Raw genomic sequence first — 16,199 nt, forward strand, 5'->3', positions numbered from 1 at the left:
TTTATAGTTACAGTCTAGTCCTCTTTACTTATACTGATTCCTTTACATATCCATTAATAAATTATTTAACATTTTGAAAGTTATGTTTGTTCGAAACCTTGACTCTTTATTTTAAGATACGGTTATCGAGGAAAGGATTGTCGAGCTAATGTTTACCTTCTTCCTACCGGGGAAATTGTTTATTTCATAGCATCAGTAGTAGTACTATTTAATTATGAAGAGCGAACTCAACGGCACTACCTGGGTCATACAGACTGTGTAAAATGGTTGGTATCATTTTATATATATATATATATATATATATATTTCATCCTCTTATTTTTATATTTTATTAAGCTAGGTTTTTATTGGAAATGATTTCTTATGGAAAAATGAGAATTTAAGGATATTATGGACATCCTATAGGTAGATTTCAAAAATAAAAAAGACTTATAGGCCTCCAAAATAGTTGGTGTGATACCTGCCTGAACAGGTACCTGCAACATATCATCTATAAATTTTGATAGGTGCTTCTTTGGCTTTTCCAGAGCATTTATACTTTTTCCTCTGGCCTGTGACATCAGATATATGTGGCAGACTAGACTTTTACGTACTTCTGAGAGTGATTATTGGTTACTTAATATTTATTGAGAATTTATGTAGGTAAGTTTTGAACTTGAGACTTTTGGGAGAAAAGGGAAATCATAGCTGAATAAGGATCAAACTGTAAAATAGAGTGAGAACCATAAAAATGTGAGAACTCCTTTTCTGTGCTTGGAGTATTTTTGAAGTACTCAATTTTACTACTTTGAAGTTAACTTTAATTACCTATTGCTTAAATTCATTATTTTCCAACATTTAAAAATCTTCTGTTCTGGCAACTATATCTATACCTAGAAAAAAATTAATATACATTAGACTTAAAATATAGATATTGTTAAACTTTTAGAGATGATTAAAATTTTGTCTTTGTCACTAGAAGGATAATAATACATGTACAAGATTACTTATTACAACATCATTTTTGATGGTAAAGGTTGGAAAGAACCTGAATATCTTTTAGCTGGAAACTAGTAACATGTGCTATGCATGCAGCCACGCAGCCATAAAGAATGAGGTTAGATGGACTCAGAGATTACCTTACTTAAGTGAAGTAAGTCAGAAAGAGAAAGACGATTATGATGTGATATCACACATTTAGATCTAAAATATGGCACAAAAGAGCAGAAACAGACTTACTTAGTAGAGAATAGATTTGTTGAGACTGGGGAGAAAAGAACAGGGAGTTTGGAATTAGCAGATGCCATCTATTATATATAGAATGAATATACAACACAGTCCTATTGGATAGCACAGGGATTTATATTCAATACCCTGATAAACCATAATGGAAATGAATGTGAAAAAGAAAAAAAAAATTATATATATATAACTGAATCACTTTGTGCAACATAAATTAACACAACATTGTAAATCAACTCTGCTTCAATAAAATTAAGAAAGAATGAGGAGAATGTTTGTGTATTAAATGGAAAGATCCTTAAGATACACTCGTAAGTATAAAAGAACAAGAAAATGTGTAGTATTTGACCATTTGCGTAAAAAAGGAGGTGGAAGATAAATATTTATCTTGACTTTCACATAGGTAAAATTTTTCCAGAATTAGTAATAAAAAGAAACTGATTACAGCGATTACCTGGTTGGTGTTACAGAGAGTAGGGATAATAGCCAGAGAGATGAGATTTTAGCAGAGTTTCATAAGTGTTTTTGTAGTTTTTGATATTTGAACCATGCACATATATTACCTAATCCAGCAATTTTGCTTTTTTAAGTGTTTAAGATTTGAATTAAATATGGAAAAATGTAAATATTAGATTTTTAATTAACTCAATGTAATTGATCTATGTTAAAAGTAAAATTGATGGATTAGGTAATATATGTGTTTGGTTCAGATATTAACTATCAGTGTAATTGATCTCAATAAAGGATGTATGGGCTTCCCTGATAGCTCAGTTAGTAAAGAATCTGCTTGCAATGTAGGAGACCCCAGTTCAATTCCTGAGTCAGGAAAATCCACTGGAAAAGGGATAGGCTACCCACTCCACTATTCTTGGTTTCCCTCGTGGCTTAGCTGGTAAAGAATCTGCATGCAGTGCGGGAGACCTGGGTTTAATCCCTGGGTTGGGAAGATCCCCTGGAAAACGGAAAGGCTACCCACTCCAGTGTCCTGGCCTAGAGAGTTCCATGGACTGTATATTCCATGGGGTCGCAAAGAGTTGGATACGACTGAGTGACTTTCACTTTCATTTTTCTTTCAAAGCATATGAACTATTTGAGAAGAAATAACATTAGTTAAAGCAACATATTGAAAAACTCTAGCCTCATTAATAATAAAATAAATTAAACTGATAATCTTTTATACCAGTCAGATTACCAAGACATGTTAAAAGGTATAATTCTTAATATGAGGAAGTTGTAGTGAAATGTTGAAAACATTTTTATTTCTTTATAACAGTTTAAATTGATAACTATTTTGGAAAATAATGAGCAATACATAACAAAAACAAAAAATGTATTCTCTGTTTATTGCTTAAATTCGTTATTCTCCAACATTTAAAATCTTTACAAGATGTAATATTACATCTTCACGGTAATAAAACTATGTGAATATGTCTAGGTGTAAGACTAGAAAGAAACAAGTTCCTTTATTGTGAACATGTGATAAATTTATCATGCCACAATTATGAGTAGATATTTTCTTCAAATTTAGTGTTCTAATAATTCAGTTTAACAAAGAAGGCAAAAATACCGCAGAAAACTTAGAAGACCTATAGGTAATTGATGTTTATTTGATTAGCCAAAGAAAATAAAACAAATGGGTCACATTGAGTTTTTTTAATGATTAAAAACTGTTTGAAAAATGTTGATACTGAGGCATGTTTCTGCTGTTTTACATCTTTCCTGTATTTAAAATTGTTGTTAACACTGCTTTTTAGCCTTGCTATACATCCTGACAAAATTAGGATTGCAACTGGACAGATAGCTGGAGTGGATAAGGATGGAAGGGTGAGTGGCACAGTTTTATGCATTCTGTACCAGGTGATATTGATATTAGGATGGAATTGATTGTATTTAACCCTAACTCATTTATTTCATTCTCTTAAAATTTAACTATTAAGGAATTTTTAGTATAAGCAGAGAAAAAAATAATAGAATGTAATAACATTAAAAAAAAAAACAAGAGAGTCACACTAAAATATTCCTTTTCAAAAAATAAGTGTTCTCCCTAAGGAAGCTATTTATTTATAAGAATGGGAGAACTGATAAGCTTATTAAAGTTCTTTTTTTAAGTATAGAATAATTTATCAGTCTGCTGGAAGGTACTATAATTATCCTAAATTGATGGATCCCTTAATTTTATATTTTACATATGATTTTATATGTAATTTATATATGACTAGAAATAGCACTTAAAATTTTTCAGTTATTATTCAATACTATTGGCTTACATGACAAATCCCTTATTAATAAGGATCAGTGAATATTAGTGATGACTGATTAGCATGTATATGACTATACTTAATAACGTTTTCTGCCTGGTTTCTTTAAAGAAAAGTAGTTGGAGGGGTTATATTGGATGACTTTTAATACTCATTCCAGTTCTAAATTCTGTTTAAGGGCTGTTTGCTTAGCAATTTTTGGACACTGATTTTTTTTTTTTAATATTATTTTCTCAGGAATGAAAGTAATGCAAAAAGCAGGATTTCCAGTGCAGATTTGCTGGTATTAGAATCCTGAGTCTACCTTTTAATAGCTGGATAACTATGGACAAGTTATTTAAATCTCTATTTTAGAATAGCATTGAAACTTGTGTATTGCCATATGTAAAACAGATGACCAGTGCAAGTTCGATGCATGAAGCAGGGCACTCAAAACCAGTGCTCTAGGGCAACCCAGAGGGATGGGGTAGGGAGAGAGGTAGAAGGGGGATTCAGGAAGAGGGGAACCCATGCACCCTTGGCTGATTCATGTCAGTATATGGCAAAAACCACCACAACATTGTAAAGGAATTAGCCTCCAATTAAAATAAAATAATTAATTTTAAAAGCTATCTCAATTTCCTCATTTGTTAAATGATGATTATAATAGCACCTAACCCCCAGGGTCTGTGAGAATTAAATGAATTAATGCATGTGACGTATTAGAATAGTATATAGCACATACTAGATACTCAGATCATTTGCTGCTACTATTATCACTTTGTCATTTCCTTATTTTTATAGTATGAGAAGAAAATACCTGCTCAAGATTCTTTGGGGGCATGTGTAAATGTACTGGCTATTTTTTATTAGACATTTATCCATCCATCATTATTTTTTAAAGATGGCAAACAGTTCTTGTAGGAGTGGTATTTTCATCTATGTAAATACTAGTTAAGTCCTGCTATCTTGTATTTTTCCCCTTGTTTTTGCAGCCCCTGCAACCCCATGTCAGAGTGTGGGATTCAGTTAGTCTTTCTACACTGCAAATTATTGGACTTGGAACTTTTGAACGTGGAGTAGGATGCCTGGATTTTTCAAAAGCAGTAAGTAACAATTTTTAAGGGAGTAAGCCAGCCACACAAAGATACAGAAAAGACGTTAAGCTCAGGTTTGTGTGTGTGATAGAAAGGTATCGCTTAATTGAAAAATTAGATGTTAGCTGTTGCTTATCAGTGGCCAGCATTTTAACTGAAATACTAAAGGACTTTGGTTTAGATAAGATCCAGGATATTACACTTAATTATACTTACATTATTCTGCCTGAAATAGAATTCCAGTGTAATAGCAGGAAATGGTTAAAGGAATTGCATACATAGCATAGTAAAATTGAAGTAAGTAATAAGATATGTTTTTGATTCAGCTTGAGTCATAGAAGTCTATTTTACTTACAAAATTTACGGACATGAAACTTGGCCAATTCTGCCACGAGTATTGTCTTTTCTTAATGTCATGTTGCAGCAAAGAAAATAGCCAGATCTTTGTGCTCACGAAAGTCATGAATTGTTTTGGTTCTGAATTGATGATGGCATGGTTTTATATTTAAGTTTAAAATTCAGCATCTAGCAATCTTAACCTAAGTCTTGATGCTTTATTCTGGGGAGAATGAAATAAGATGTTGCTCATTTAAACATCCTGTTTATTCTTGAACTATATGTAATTGTTATAGACCATATAAGAGAACATCTATATTTTTAGGATGCATAATTTTTCATTTCAAATACAAATATCCCTCCAGATTTTATTGGGCCTCATACTTACTTTAGAATATATTTATGTATTCACATTATCTCTTTAATTCCTAACCATCAGTAGTTGTATTCTGGTTTATGGCTGTTTTGTGGGATGTGGAGGAGGAAGGGACATTTTTAGAGCAGAAGTATAAATTTGGGTGGATACAGGAACTTTACTAGCTTACAAGCACTGAATGTCAAGGGTTCTCATGAATCAGGAATTAGAAGAAAGGAGATGAGCAGAGAGAAGGGAAATACTTTTACTACCTTTTTTACCCCCTAAAATCTCTGTAGCAGTAACCGTTGTCTTCTTGTTGATATTGTTACAGTGTTAAGATTGTCTTGAATTGCCTCATACACTAACTTTTCCTAGTTTAGGTAATCATTCCAGTACAGGGTAAAAGAAGGCAAAAGAGAAGAGAGTAAGCTCTGCCCTTCCTCAGTACTCTCACTTGTCACCACAGTATTTCTTTGTTCCATAGACATCATAAGGTATATATTACAAATGCTACTAGAAAAAAAATAATCTTTTAATATCATCCACAGTTCTTTTTCTGGAAGGTATCAATTAGTTAATGAAAATAGTTTTAGGAAAATAGAAAGGAATTTATTTATGTTTTTATTTATCTTGTTTATTCATTTTAATATAAATCAGTAATATCATGGAAAACTAAAATTGGCAAACTTTCACATAACTTATTCCAACAGATTTACCGAAATTTAGGACCAAAGTTATAAAATTATATACATTTCACATCTACTGCAAAGGAAAATACTTTAAAAGCAGTCAGAACACTTTAAAGCAGAAGATACTTTAAGATGCAGAATGGACTATCCTCAAAATTGATTATTTGCTATTTTTGAATAGTGGAAGTAGCTAGATAGCAAATGGAAATCAACCTAGGGGAAAAAATTAGAAATATGAAAAAAATTAGAATCCTTATTATATTTCTGAAGAAAATACAGTCTTAGTAAATAGTATATTCATTATATTTCAAGGAACCATGAGTTTAAAGGATTTTGTATTTATCTTAATGTTGGCGGTTTTCATAATATGGTATTTCTTTTTTAAAAGTAAGCCTTATCTGAAGATTTTTAAATGCCTTATTTAAACTGACTTTTCTTTAGGATTCAGGTGTTCATTTGTGTGTTATCGATGACTCCAATGAGCATATGCTTACTGTGTGGGATTGGCAGAAAAAATCAAAAGGAGCAGAAATAAAGGTAAAAAAAATTTGAATAGGTTATTTATCTTGTAAAATACATTTTTTGTTTCGCAAGTCCTTGAAGTATGTTGCATACTTTTAGGTTTCAGGAGAATACAGTTCAGTTCAGTTCAGTCGCTCAGTCGTGTCCGACTCTTTGCAACCCCATGAATCGCAGCACGCCCCCACCTGACCATATTCATCAGATGTGCTGACTTGCCGTCATTCTTATGATGGTGGTGGCTTAGTCACAAGTCATGTCTGACTCTTGCGACCCCATGGACTGTAACCTGCCAGGCTCCTCTGCCCACGGGATTCTCCAGGCAAGGATACTGGAGTGGGTTGCCATTTCCTTCTCCAATAATTCTTATGGTACCTTTAAGATAAAATAGTCAAGCAGCTTCAACCACTTTCAGTGATGTTTCAGATACATTGTACTACTGAAACGCTGAAGTAGTTGGATATCTAATCTCAAAATTAAGACTACATGCTCTACTTGGCTTCTTCTTTAGCAAAATGTTATTTTGTTCAATCTATAAAGATTAAAAAATCTGAAGGAAAAATTCAACCTCGGGAATATGACTGACATAACTGAAAAAACATACAGTGATAAGTTTTTTTGGTCTAAATTATGTTTGTGGGGTTATTACATAAAATGCCACCGCATTTATAGTTGCTGTGGAGTAGTGTTAATCCTTTTGTGTGGAGCAGGCTATAACTTGTAAGAAAGCAATGAGGTTAGCATTGCAGCTGCATTCATATGGCTCAGAAAATGGCCTCCCTCTGACAGGCTTTCAGAGGGATCCAGAGGTGCAGGATGGCTTTTGAAAGCCTATGACATATTTGCTTTACTCTCAAATAACATCACATTCCTCCTCAGTTGCTCTCCAAGTTTTGTTTTATAAAATCTTCAAGCTTTCAACCTGTTGGATGAAAAGAGGTTATTTCTTTTAGGTAGTTTTAATCTTTTGAAAGAAGTAGGGTAGATTTTATTTTACTTGAAAGGAATATAAGGTGTCAGGAAACCTCAAATTTTAAAAAAACATAAATGAAGATAGATTATCTTTCAGCCATCATTCAGAGTAATTTTACGTTGAAACATAGGGAAGTTATACCACAGTGAAATACATAAATTTTGGTCCATTGTATTAAAGGCTGCCAGATGAAGTCTTATGGTTTTCCTCCTCCTGGCCTCTCCTCTGTCTCCTTTCTGGAACCTTCGGGGTGCATGTTGCTGAGAGTTACATCCCATGTCTTGTGCAAACACCATATGCTGCTCCATTTGCTCCCATGGCCTTGGTTACTACTTGACGTGTCCCACACCAGCTAACTCCAGCCCAGGACATCCTCATGTGAATACCCCAGCCACAGTGTGTACAGACACGTACTCATCATATTTATTAGCCCCCAGTCAGCTTTGCCTCTCAGCAAGTAACATCACATTCCACTTAATTGCCCAAGTTGAAAATTCAGGCATCATTCATGACTCCTTTTCCCTCACTTCACACTCAGCCAGTCAACAGGTGCTTTCAGTTCTGTGTCCTTAATGTCTGTGTTAGAACTCTTTCTCCCTCTCTCTCTTTTTTAATTTTTTGTAATTTTTAATCAATTCATTTTTTTGGCCACACTGTACAGCTTGTGGGATCTTAGTTCTCTGGCCATGGATTGAACCCAGGGCCATAGCAGTAAAGTGCCTAATCCTAACCACTGGACCATCAGGGAAGTCCCTATATTAGAAGTCTTTTGTTGCAAATGACTTCAAAACAACTAAAGCAAACTTAATAAGAATTTATAGATTCACGTTTAGAAAGTTAAAGAAGAGATCTAGTAAAGGTAGAGAATTTTGCCTCAGGAATGATTTAAGTCAGGGACTAGATCACTGATTCTGTCCCTCTTAGCTTCTCCCTATGTATTGACCTTATTCTAGTCTTCTGTAAATAAGTTCTGTCCTAGCTTATGTCTCAAAGGATCGGAGATTTGATACATTACTTGTTAATTTATGTAAATTTAAATTCAGTAAGGCAACTTCATAACCTCATTGACAGAAATTAAAGAAGATCTAAATCAGAGGATTGTACATTTATAATGAGTAGAAGATAATATTGTAAAGGTGTTATTAATTCTTCTCTGCATATTGGTCTGTACATTTCAATATAGTCAGAATTCCAGCTTGATTTTTATAGAAGTTGACAGGCTGAATGTATGAGGAAATATGAATGGGTAAGAATAGACAAAATCACCAAGGTTGATGAGGGTATAAAGTAACTGGAACTCTCATATACTGCTGTTGGCATGTAAACTGGTACAGCCATTTTGGATAACTGTTGGGTATTACCAGGTACAGTTGAACACATGCATATGCCTAACACCTCTGACCCATCTTGTTGCACTGCTGTGTTAGAACTCTTTCTCCCTGTCTCTCTCTCTCTCTTTATTTTTTGTAATTTTTAATTAATTTATATTTTTGGCCACACTGTACAGCTTGTGGGATCTTAGTTCTCTGACCATGGATTGAACCCAGGGCCATGGCAGTAAAGTGCCTAATCCTGACCACTGGACCATCAGTGAAGTCCCTATATTAGAAGTCTTTCGTTGCAAATGAAAGTTGTATAAACCCTAAAGAAGATAATACATGTGTTGACCAAAAGACAAGTAATCAAAAATAACAGAAGTAGAAAAGAAAGTTACTCAAATGTCCATCAATAAGAGAATGGATAAATCAGTGCTGTGGTCTTTCCCTGTAAAGGGAATACTGTAAAGCAGTTTGCATGATCAAATTGCAATGTATATACCGACATTAAATGTATCTCACAAATGTAATGATAAAATACGCTAGACACAAATGAATACCCTCTGTATTATTCCACTTAAATAAAACAGACAAAGCTAATCTTTGCTGCTGCAAATCAGTTCAGTCGCTCAGTCATGTCTGACTCTTTGCGACCCCATGAATCGCAGCATGCCAGGCCTCCCTGTCCATCACCAACTCCCGGAGTTCACTCAGACTCGCGTCCGTCAAGTCAGTGATGCCATCCAGCCATCTCATCCTCGGTTGTCCCCTTCTTCTCCTGCCCCCAATCCCTCCCAGCATCAGTCTTTTCCAATGAGTCAACTCTTCGCATGAGGTGGCCAAAGTACTGGAGTTTTCAGCTTTAGCATCATTCCTTCCAAAGAAATCCCAGGGTTGATCTCCTTCAGAATGGACTGGTTGGATCTCCTTGCAGTCCAAGGGACTCTCAAGAGTCTTCTCCAACACCACAGTTCAAAAGCATCAATTCTTCGGCGCTCAGTCTTCTTCACAGTCCAACTCTCACATCCATGCATGACTACTGGAAAAACCATAGCCTTGACTAAACGGACCTCAGTTGGCAAAGTAATGTCTGTGCTTTTGAATATGCTGTCTAGGTTGGTCATAACTTTTCTTCCAAGGAGTAAGTGTCTTTTAATTTCATGGCTGCAGTCACCATCTGCAGTGATTTTGGAGCCAAAAAAAAAAAAAGTCTGACACTGTTTCCCCATCTATTTCCCGTGGAGTGATGGGACCGGATGCCATGATCTTCGTTTTCTGAATGTTGAGCTTTAAGCCAACTTTTTCAGGATCATGGTTATTTCAGTGGAGGGAGAGGATAGTAACTAGAAGAGGGATCTGGGATGTTAGTAATGATCTGTTTCTTGTGTTAGATGCTATGCACAGGTGTGTTCAATTTGTGAGAATTTATCAAACTGTGTACTTAGGATTTGTGAACTTTTCTGATTATATAGTATACATTAATAGAAAGTTTAAATATCCTATAAAGCTACACTAATACCCAAGTGATTTATTTTCTTAGATTATTTCAGTTTATATCTTGAACATCTTATCACTAGAACTGTGGGTGTGTATACTTGGAAGTATTTATACCAGTGTGTGTGAGTGGCTCAGTTGTGTCCGACTCCTTGTGACCCCATGGACTGTCCGTGGGATTTCCCAGGCAATAATACTGAAGTGGGTTGCCATTTCCTTCTCCACGGGATCTTCCCACCCAGGGATTGAACCTGCATCTCCTGCTTGGCGGTTGGATTCTTCACCACTGAGCCACCCGGGAAGGCCCCCCTCACTGACTTGGTATGATAATCTCTAGGCCCATCCATGTTGCCATAAATGGTATTATTCCATTTCTTTTTATGGCTGAGTAATACTCCATTGTATTTATGTACCACATCTTCTTTATCCACTCATCTGTCAGTGAACATTTAGGTTGCCTCCATGTCTTGGCTGTTATAAATAATGCTGCAGTGAACAGTAGGTGCATATATTTTTTCAAATTATGGTTTTTTCTGGATATGGGCCCAGGAGTGGGATTATATAAGATCATATGGTAGTTCTGTTTTTAGGTTTTTAAGAATCTCCATACTGTTCTCCATAGTGACTTTACCAATTTACATTCCCGCTAACAGTATAGGAGGGTTCCCTTTTCTCCACCCCATCTCCAGCATTTATTATTTATAGACTTTTTGATGATGGCCATTCTGACTGGTGTGAAGTGATACCACATTATAGTTTTGATTTGCATTTCTCTAATAATTAGCAATATCTAACATCTTTTCTTGTGCCTTTTGGCCATTTGTATGTCTTCTTTGGAGAAAAGTCTACTTAGATCTTTTGCCCATTTTTTCATTTGTTTGTTGGATACTGAGCTGTATATATATTTTGGAGGTTTGTCTCTTATTGGTTGGTTTTCTCCCTTTCTATGGGTAGTCTTTTCATTTTGTTTATAGTTTCCTTTACTGTACAAAAGCCTCTTAAGTTTAACTAGGTCCTTTTCTTAAGTTTTTTTGGTGGAAAGAGCATAAAAGCTCTTTGTGGTTTTTTGTTTGTTTGATTTTTCATTCTATAGGAATCCATAGTGACCATTCAGCCTTCAATCTGAGGATAAATCTCTAAATCAGTAATATTTTCTTGAATGAATGATCAATAGTAATAGTAAAAAAAAAAAACTGGGTTTTTTTTTTTAAAGACCAAAACGGCAGTGTCTTTAAGACAGAATTTATATTGCTGTTTCATTTGCTAGTTTTAGTGTTCTTTTCCCTGAATGTGCAAGAAATTAAAACAAAACTGTGATTTGCATAAATGTCTTTTTAGTGCAGTTATTATATATAGATGGCCTAAAAGATAATATAATAAGATAAGGACATCAGATTTAAACCATTTTATTCTGAAAATGTATTACTTAAGTTTTTCAGGAAAATAAACATTGGAAGAAAAGGCGTTTCCTTAAAATTTTTCCCTATCTCTGGGACTTCCCTGATGGTCCAGTGGTTAAGATTCTGTGTTTCCACTGCCAGGGTCACAGGTTTGATTCCCTGGTGAGTGAACTGAGATCCCACATGCTACATGTGGTGTGGCCAAAAAATAAACTTCCTTGTCTTTGATTATCAGGACCTGTAATTGGTATTTAATGAAGATAAGGATATACATGCACCTAAAGCTATATTTCTCTTTTCACAGACAACAAATGAAGTTGTTTTGGCTGTGGGATTCCATCCAACAGATGCAAATATCATAATAACATGTGGTAAATCACATATTTTTTTCTGGACCTGGAGTGGCAATTCACTGACAAAAAAACAGGGAGTTTTTGGGGTAAGGATCAGAATGTTACAACTTTATTATAGAACTTTAATTTTAAGTAAGGATAAAGTTATCATGCCCAAGGGGAAAACTGAAAATTCTCATTGTTTCGTTGTAGAAATATGAAAAACCAAAATTTGTGCAGTGTTTAGCTTTCTTGGGAAACGGAGATGTTCTTGCTGGAGACTCAGGTGGAGTCATACTCATATGGAGCAAAACTACTGTAGAGCCCACACCTGGGAAAGGGCCTAAAGGTACAGTATTCTCGTGTTCAAATCATTCTTTTCAGTTTGCACTATCACTATTGCAGTCAGACCAGGAGAGAGGGAGCTGTAAGGAGACAGTATGAGAGTCGCTAACATACATTTCATTTTTCACAGTTCTTCATAAAACCTTTTTTTAAATCAAATTAGTTACTCATTTATTAAGCATATATAGCCTACATTTGACTACCTTGCCTTCCAGGAGATTATTACAAAGTAATTAGAAAAGATGATACAGATACCACATTAAAAACTGTAGAGATTGGGAGAGAAGTCACCCCAGTCTTCAGTATTTTGTAAAGCCCTCACAGAAGAAATGGTATTTAAGCTAAACCATAATGAATGTAGAACACTACAGAAGATAGGGAATCTTAATCCCAGTTAGGGATCAGTGTACATTAAGGGAGGAGAATGGTGATGACTGTGACGCATCCAGGATAGTGTGAGTAACTTTGTCATGTGTTAACAGAAACAAGACGTAGCCAGCATGAAGGAATGACACTTCCAGGGTAGTGTGAATGGATTTGTCATGTGTTAACAAACAGGAGATAGCCAGCATGAAGGAAATAGTGTTCTAAAAAATACTAGTGTTTTGCAGTTGCTCTTATCATTTTAAACTAATATATACTAAGCCCTTGAAAGTTCAAATAGAGATTAAAGATACAGATTGTTTTGCGTTACCCACAATAAGCCTTAAACCTGATTGAGTTCACCATGGAAGAGAGAAGAGCTATGAGGCCAAGGATACTTTGTCCCACAGTTAGATGACCAGAAAAGAGCCTGCAAGGATTACAGATTGTTTTAAAAGAAATTAGTAGGACAGAAGTTTTTATTTAGTGCTCCTGAACAAGGAAGAGGAGAAAGTTCCCAAGAGTATCAGGAAGGAGGGCTATAGGAAGGTCAAGAAGAGAAGGTCAAGAACCAAGAAAAGACCATTGGAAGTTCACAATTTCAGTAGAAAAATGAAGGCTGTAGAACAGCTGAGTGTAGAATAGCCAGTTTTTTAATGGAGAATTTTGAGAATCCCAGTTGAAAATGGAATGAAAAGTAGAGGTACTCGAATCAGTAGTCTTTTTAAGGTTAACTAAACCTGAAAGTAAAATGCGGATTGTGATGGAAGAAAGATGAAAACTCTTAAGAGAGATGGGAATAACTGGATTAGACATCAGAAGAAAGATTATCCTTGAAAAAGAGTGATACTGTACATTTATTCTGAAACTGGAGCTTTGGAAAACTAGTATCTTACGTGGCTAAATGATAGAGGTCATGCAGAATGAACATTGCTCTCAGTAAAAGCAGCTCTCTGTTAAAAGCTTGAAGTTATTTTAAAATGGGTAATATAAGAATAGTATACATCATGTAATATAGTATACACTAGTATACATCATGTAATCAGACTCCATTACTTCAGAATTCTACTTGTTGGAGTTGGGATCCATCTGAAACCTTAGACTTGCCAGTGGATATTAGATTTATTAGAACACTAAAACTGAAGACCTGTGAAATTTAGAGGTATCATTTTCTAAATAGTCATTAAAATTGTCCTTATCCACTTAAAAAAGGATGGGCCCAAGGACCTTTTCCTTTTTTTTTTTTTTTAGTTTTTGAAAACTTTTATTGAAGTATAGTTGATTTACAGTGTTGTATTAGTTTCAGGTGGATTGCAAAGTAAATCAGTTATAGCTATACATATACACTTTCTTAGATTCTTTTCTTATATAGACCATTACGGAGTACTGAATAGAGTTCCCTGTGCTATACAGTACATGCTTATTAGTTACCTGTTTTATTGTTTCATATATAGTAGTATGTATGTGTTAGTCCCAGTCTCCCAATTTATCTCTTCTGCTTCTTACATCCTCAGTTCAGTTCAGTTGCCCAGTCGTGTCCGACTCTTTGTGACCCCATGGACCACAACACGCTAAGACTTCCTGTCCATCAGCAACTCCCAGAGTTTAGTTAAACTCATGACCATTGAGTCGGTGATGCCATCCAACCATCTCATCCTCTGTCATCCCCTTCTTCTCCTGCCCTCAATCTTTCCCAGCATCAGGGTCTTTTCACATGAGTCAGCTCTTCGCATCAGGTGGCCAAAGTATTGGAGTTTCAGCTTCAACATCAGTCCTTCCAATGAACATTCAGGACTGATCTCCTTTAGGATGGACTGGTTGGATCTCCTTGCAGTCCAGGGGACTCTCAAGAGTCTTCTTCAACACCACAATTCAAAGGCATCAATTCTTTGGTGCTCAGCTTTCTTTGTAGTCCAACTCTCACATCCATACATGACTACTGGAAGAACCATAGCCTTGACTAGATGGACCTTTGTTGGCAGAGTAATGTCTCTGCTTTTTAATATGCTGTCTAAGTTGATCATAACTTTCCTTATAAGGAATAAGCGTCTTTTAATTTCATGGCTACAGTCACTATCTGCAGTGATTTTGGAGCCCCCAAAAATAAAGTCAGCCACTGTTTCCCCATCTATTTGCCATGAAATGATGGGACTGGATGCCATAATCTTTGTTTTCTGAATGTGGAGCTTTAAGCCAACTTTTCCACTCTCTTCTTTCACTTTCATCAAGAGGCTCTTTAGTTCTTCTTCACTTTCTGCCATAAGGGTGGTGTCATCTGCATATCTGAGGTTATTGATATTTCTCCCGGCAATCTTGATTCCAGCTTGTGTTTCTTCCAGCCCAGCATTTTTCATGATGTTCTCTGCATATAAGTTAAATAAACAGGGTTACAATATACATCCTTGACATACTCCTTTCCCAATTTGGAACCAGTCTGTTTGTTGTCGCACGTCCAGTTCTAACTGTTGCTTCCTGACCTGCATACAGATTTCTCAAGAGGCAGGTCAGGTGATCTGGTATTCCCATCTCTTTCAGAATTTTCCAGTTTATTGTGATCCACACAGTCAAAGGCTTTGGCATAGGCAATAAAGCAGAAAAAGATGTTGTTCTGGAACTCTCTTGCTTTTTCAATGATCCAGCGAATGTTGGCAATTTGATCTCTGGTTCCTCTGCCTTTTCGAAAACCAGCTTGAACGTCTGGAAGTTCACGGTTCACATATTGCTGAAGCCTGGCTTGGAGAATTTTGAGCATGACTTTACTAGCATGTGAGATGAGTGCAATTGTGCAGTAGTTTGAGCATTCTTTGGTATTGCCTTTCTTTGGGATTGAAATGAAAACTGACCTTTTCCAGTCCTGTGGCCACTGCTGTTTTCCAAATTTGCTGGCATATTGAGGGCAGCACTTCACAGCATCATCTTTCAGGATTTGAAACAGCTCAACTGGAATTCCATCACCTCCACTAGCTTTGTTCATAGTGATGCTTCCTAAGGCCCACTTGACTTCACATTCCAGGATGTCTGGCTCTAGATGAGTGATCACACCATCGTGATTATCTGGATCGTGGAAATCTTTTTTGTACTGTTCTGTGTATTCTTGCCACCTCTTAATATCTTCGGTTTCTGTTAGGTCCATACCATTTCTGTCCTTTATTGAGCCCCTTTGCATGAAATGTTCCCTTGGAATCTCTAATTTCCTTGAAGAGATCTCTAGTCTTTCCCATTTTATTATTTTCCTCTATTTCTTTGCAGTAATCACTGAGGAAGGCATTCTTATCGCTCCTTGCTGTTCTTAACCCCTAGCAGCCGTCAGTTTGTTTTCTGCATCCATAACTCTATTTCTGTTTTGTAGATAAAGTTATTTTGTACCTTTTTGTAGATTCCACATATAAGCGATGCAATATGATATTTGCCAAGTACCTTAACAGCTGTTGGATAACATAGTTATTTGTAATATAGAAAGATAGTCCCAATTACTACATTTGTGGTACATTTTCTCCCTTTCTCATCTCCTTTTCCCAA

General features: G+C 35.6%; 1 protein-coding gene across 6 annotated transcripts in view; it reads left to right on the top strand.

The window, feature by feature from the left end:
• Window positions 1-16,199, top strand: part of EML4 (echinoderm microtubule associated protein like 4) — a 148,714-nt gene that overhangs the window by 99,047 nt on the left and 33,468 nt on the right. For all 6 annotated transcript variants that reach the window (XM_018055168.1, XM_018055169.1, XM_018055167.1 and 3 more), the window contains 6 exons: window positions 117-266; window positions 2,976-3,045; window positions 4,454-4,564; window positions 6,380-6,475; window positions 11,945-12,079; window positions 12,186-12,321. In XM_018055168.1, coding sequence (XP_017910657.1) covers window positions 117-266; window positions 2,976-3,045; window positions 4,454-4,564; window positions 6,380-6,475; window positions 11,945-12,079; window positions 12,186-12,321 — 698 coding nt within the window. The remainder of the gene's footprint in view (window positions 1-116; window positions 267-2,975; window positions 3,046-4,453; window positions 4,565-6,379; window positions 6,476-11,944; window positions 12,080-12,185; window positions 12,322-16,199) is intronic.

Source organism: Capra hircus, chromosome 11 (assembly GCF_001704415.2).
Source record: "Capra hircus breed San Clemente chromosome 11, ASM170441v1, whole genome shotgun sequence".
In the NCBI taxonomy this organism is placed as follows: Eukaryota; Metazoa; Chordata; class Mammalia; order Artiodactyla; family Bovidae; genus Capra; species Capra hircus.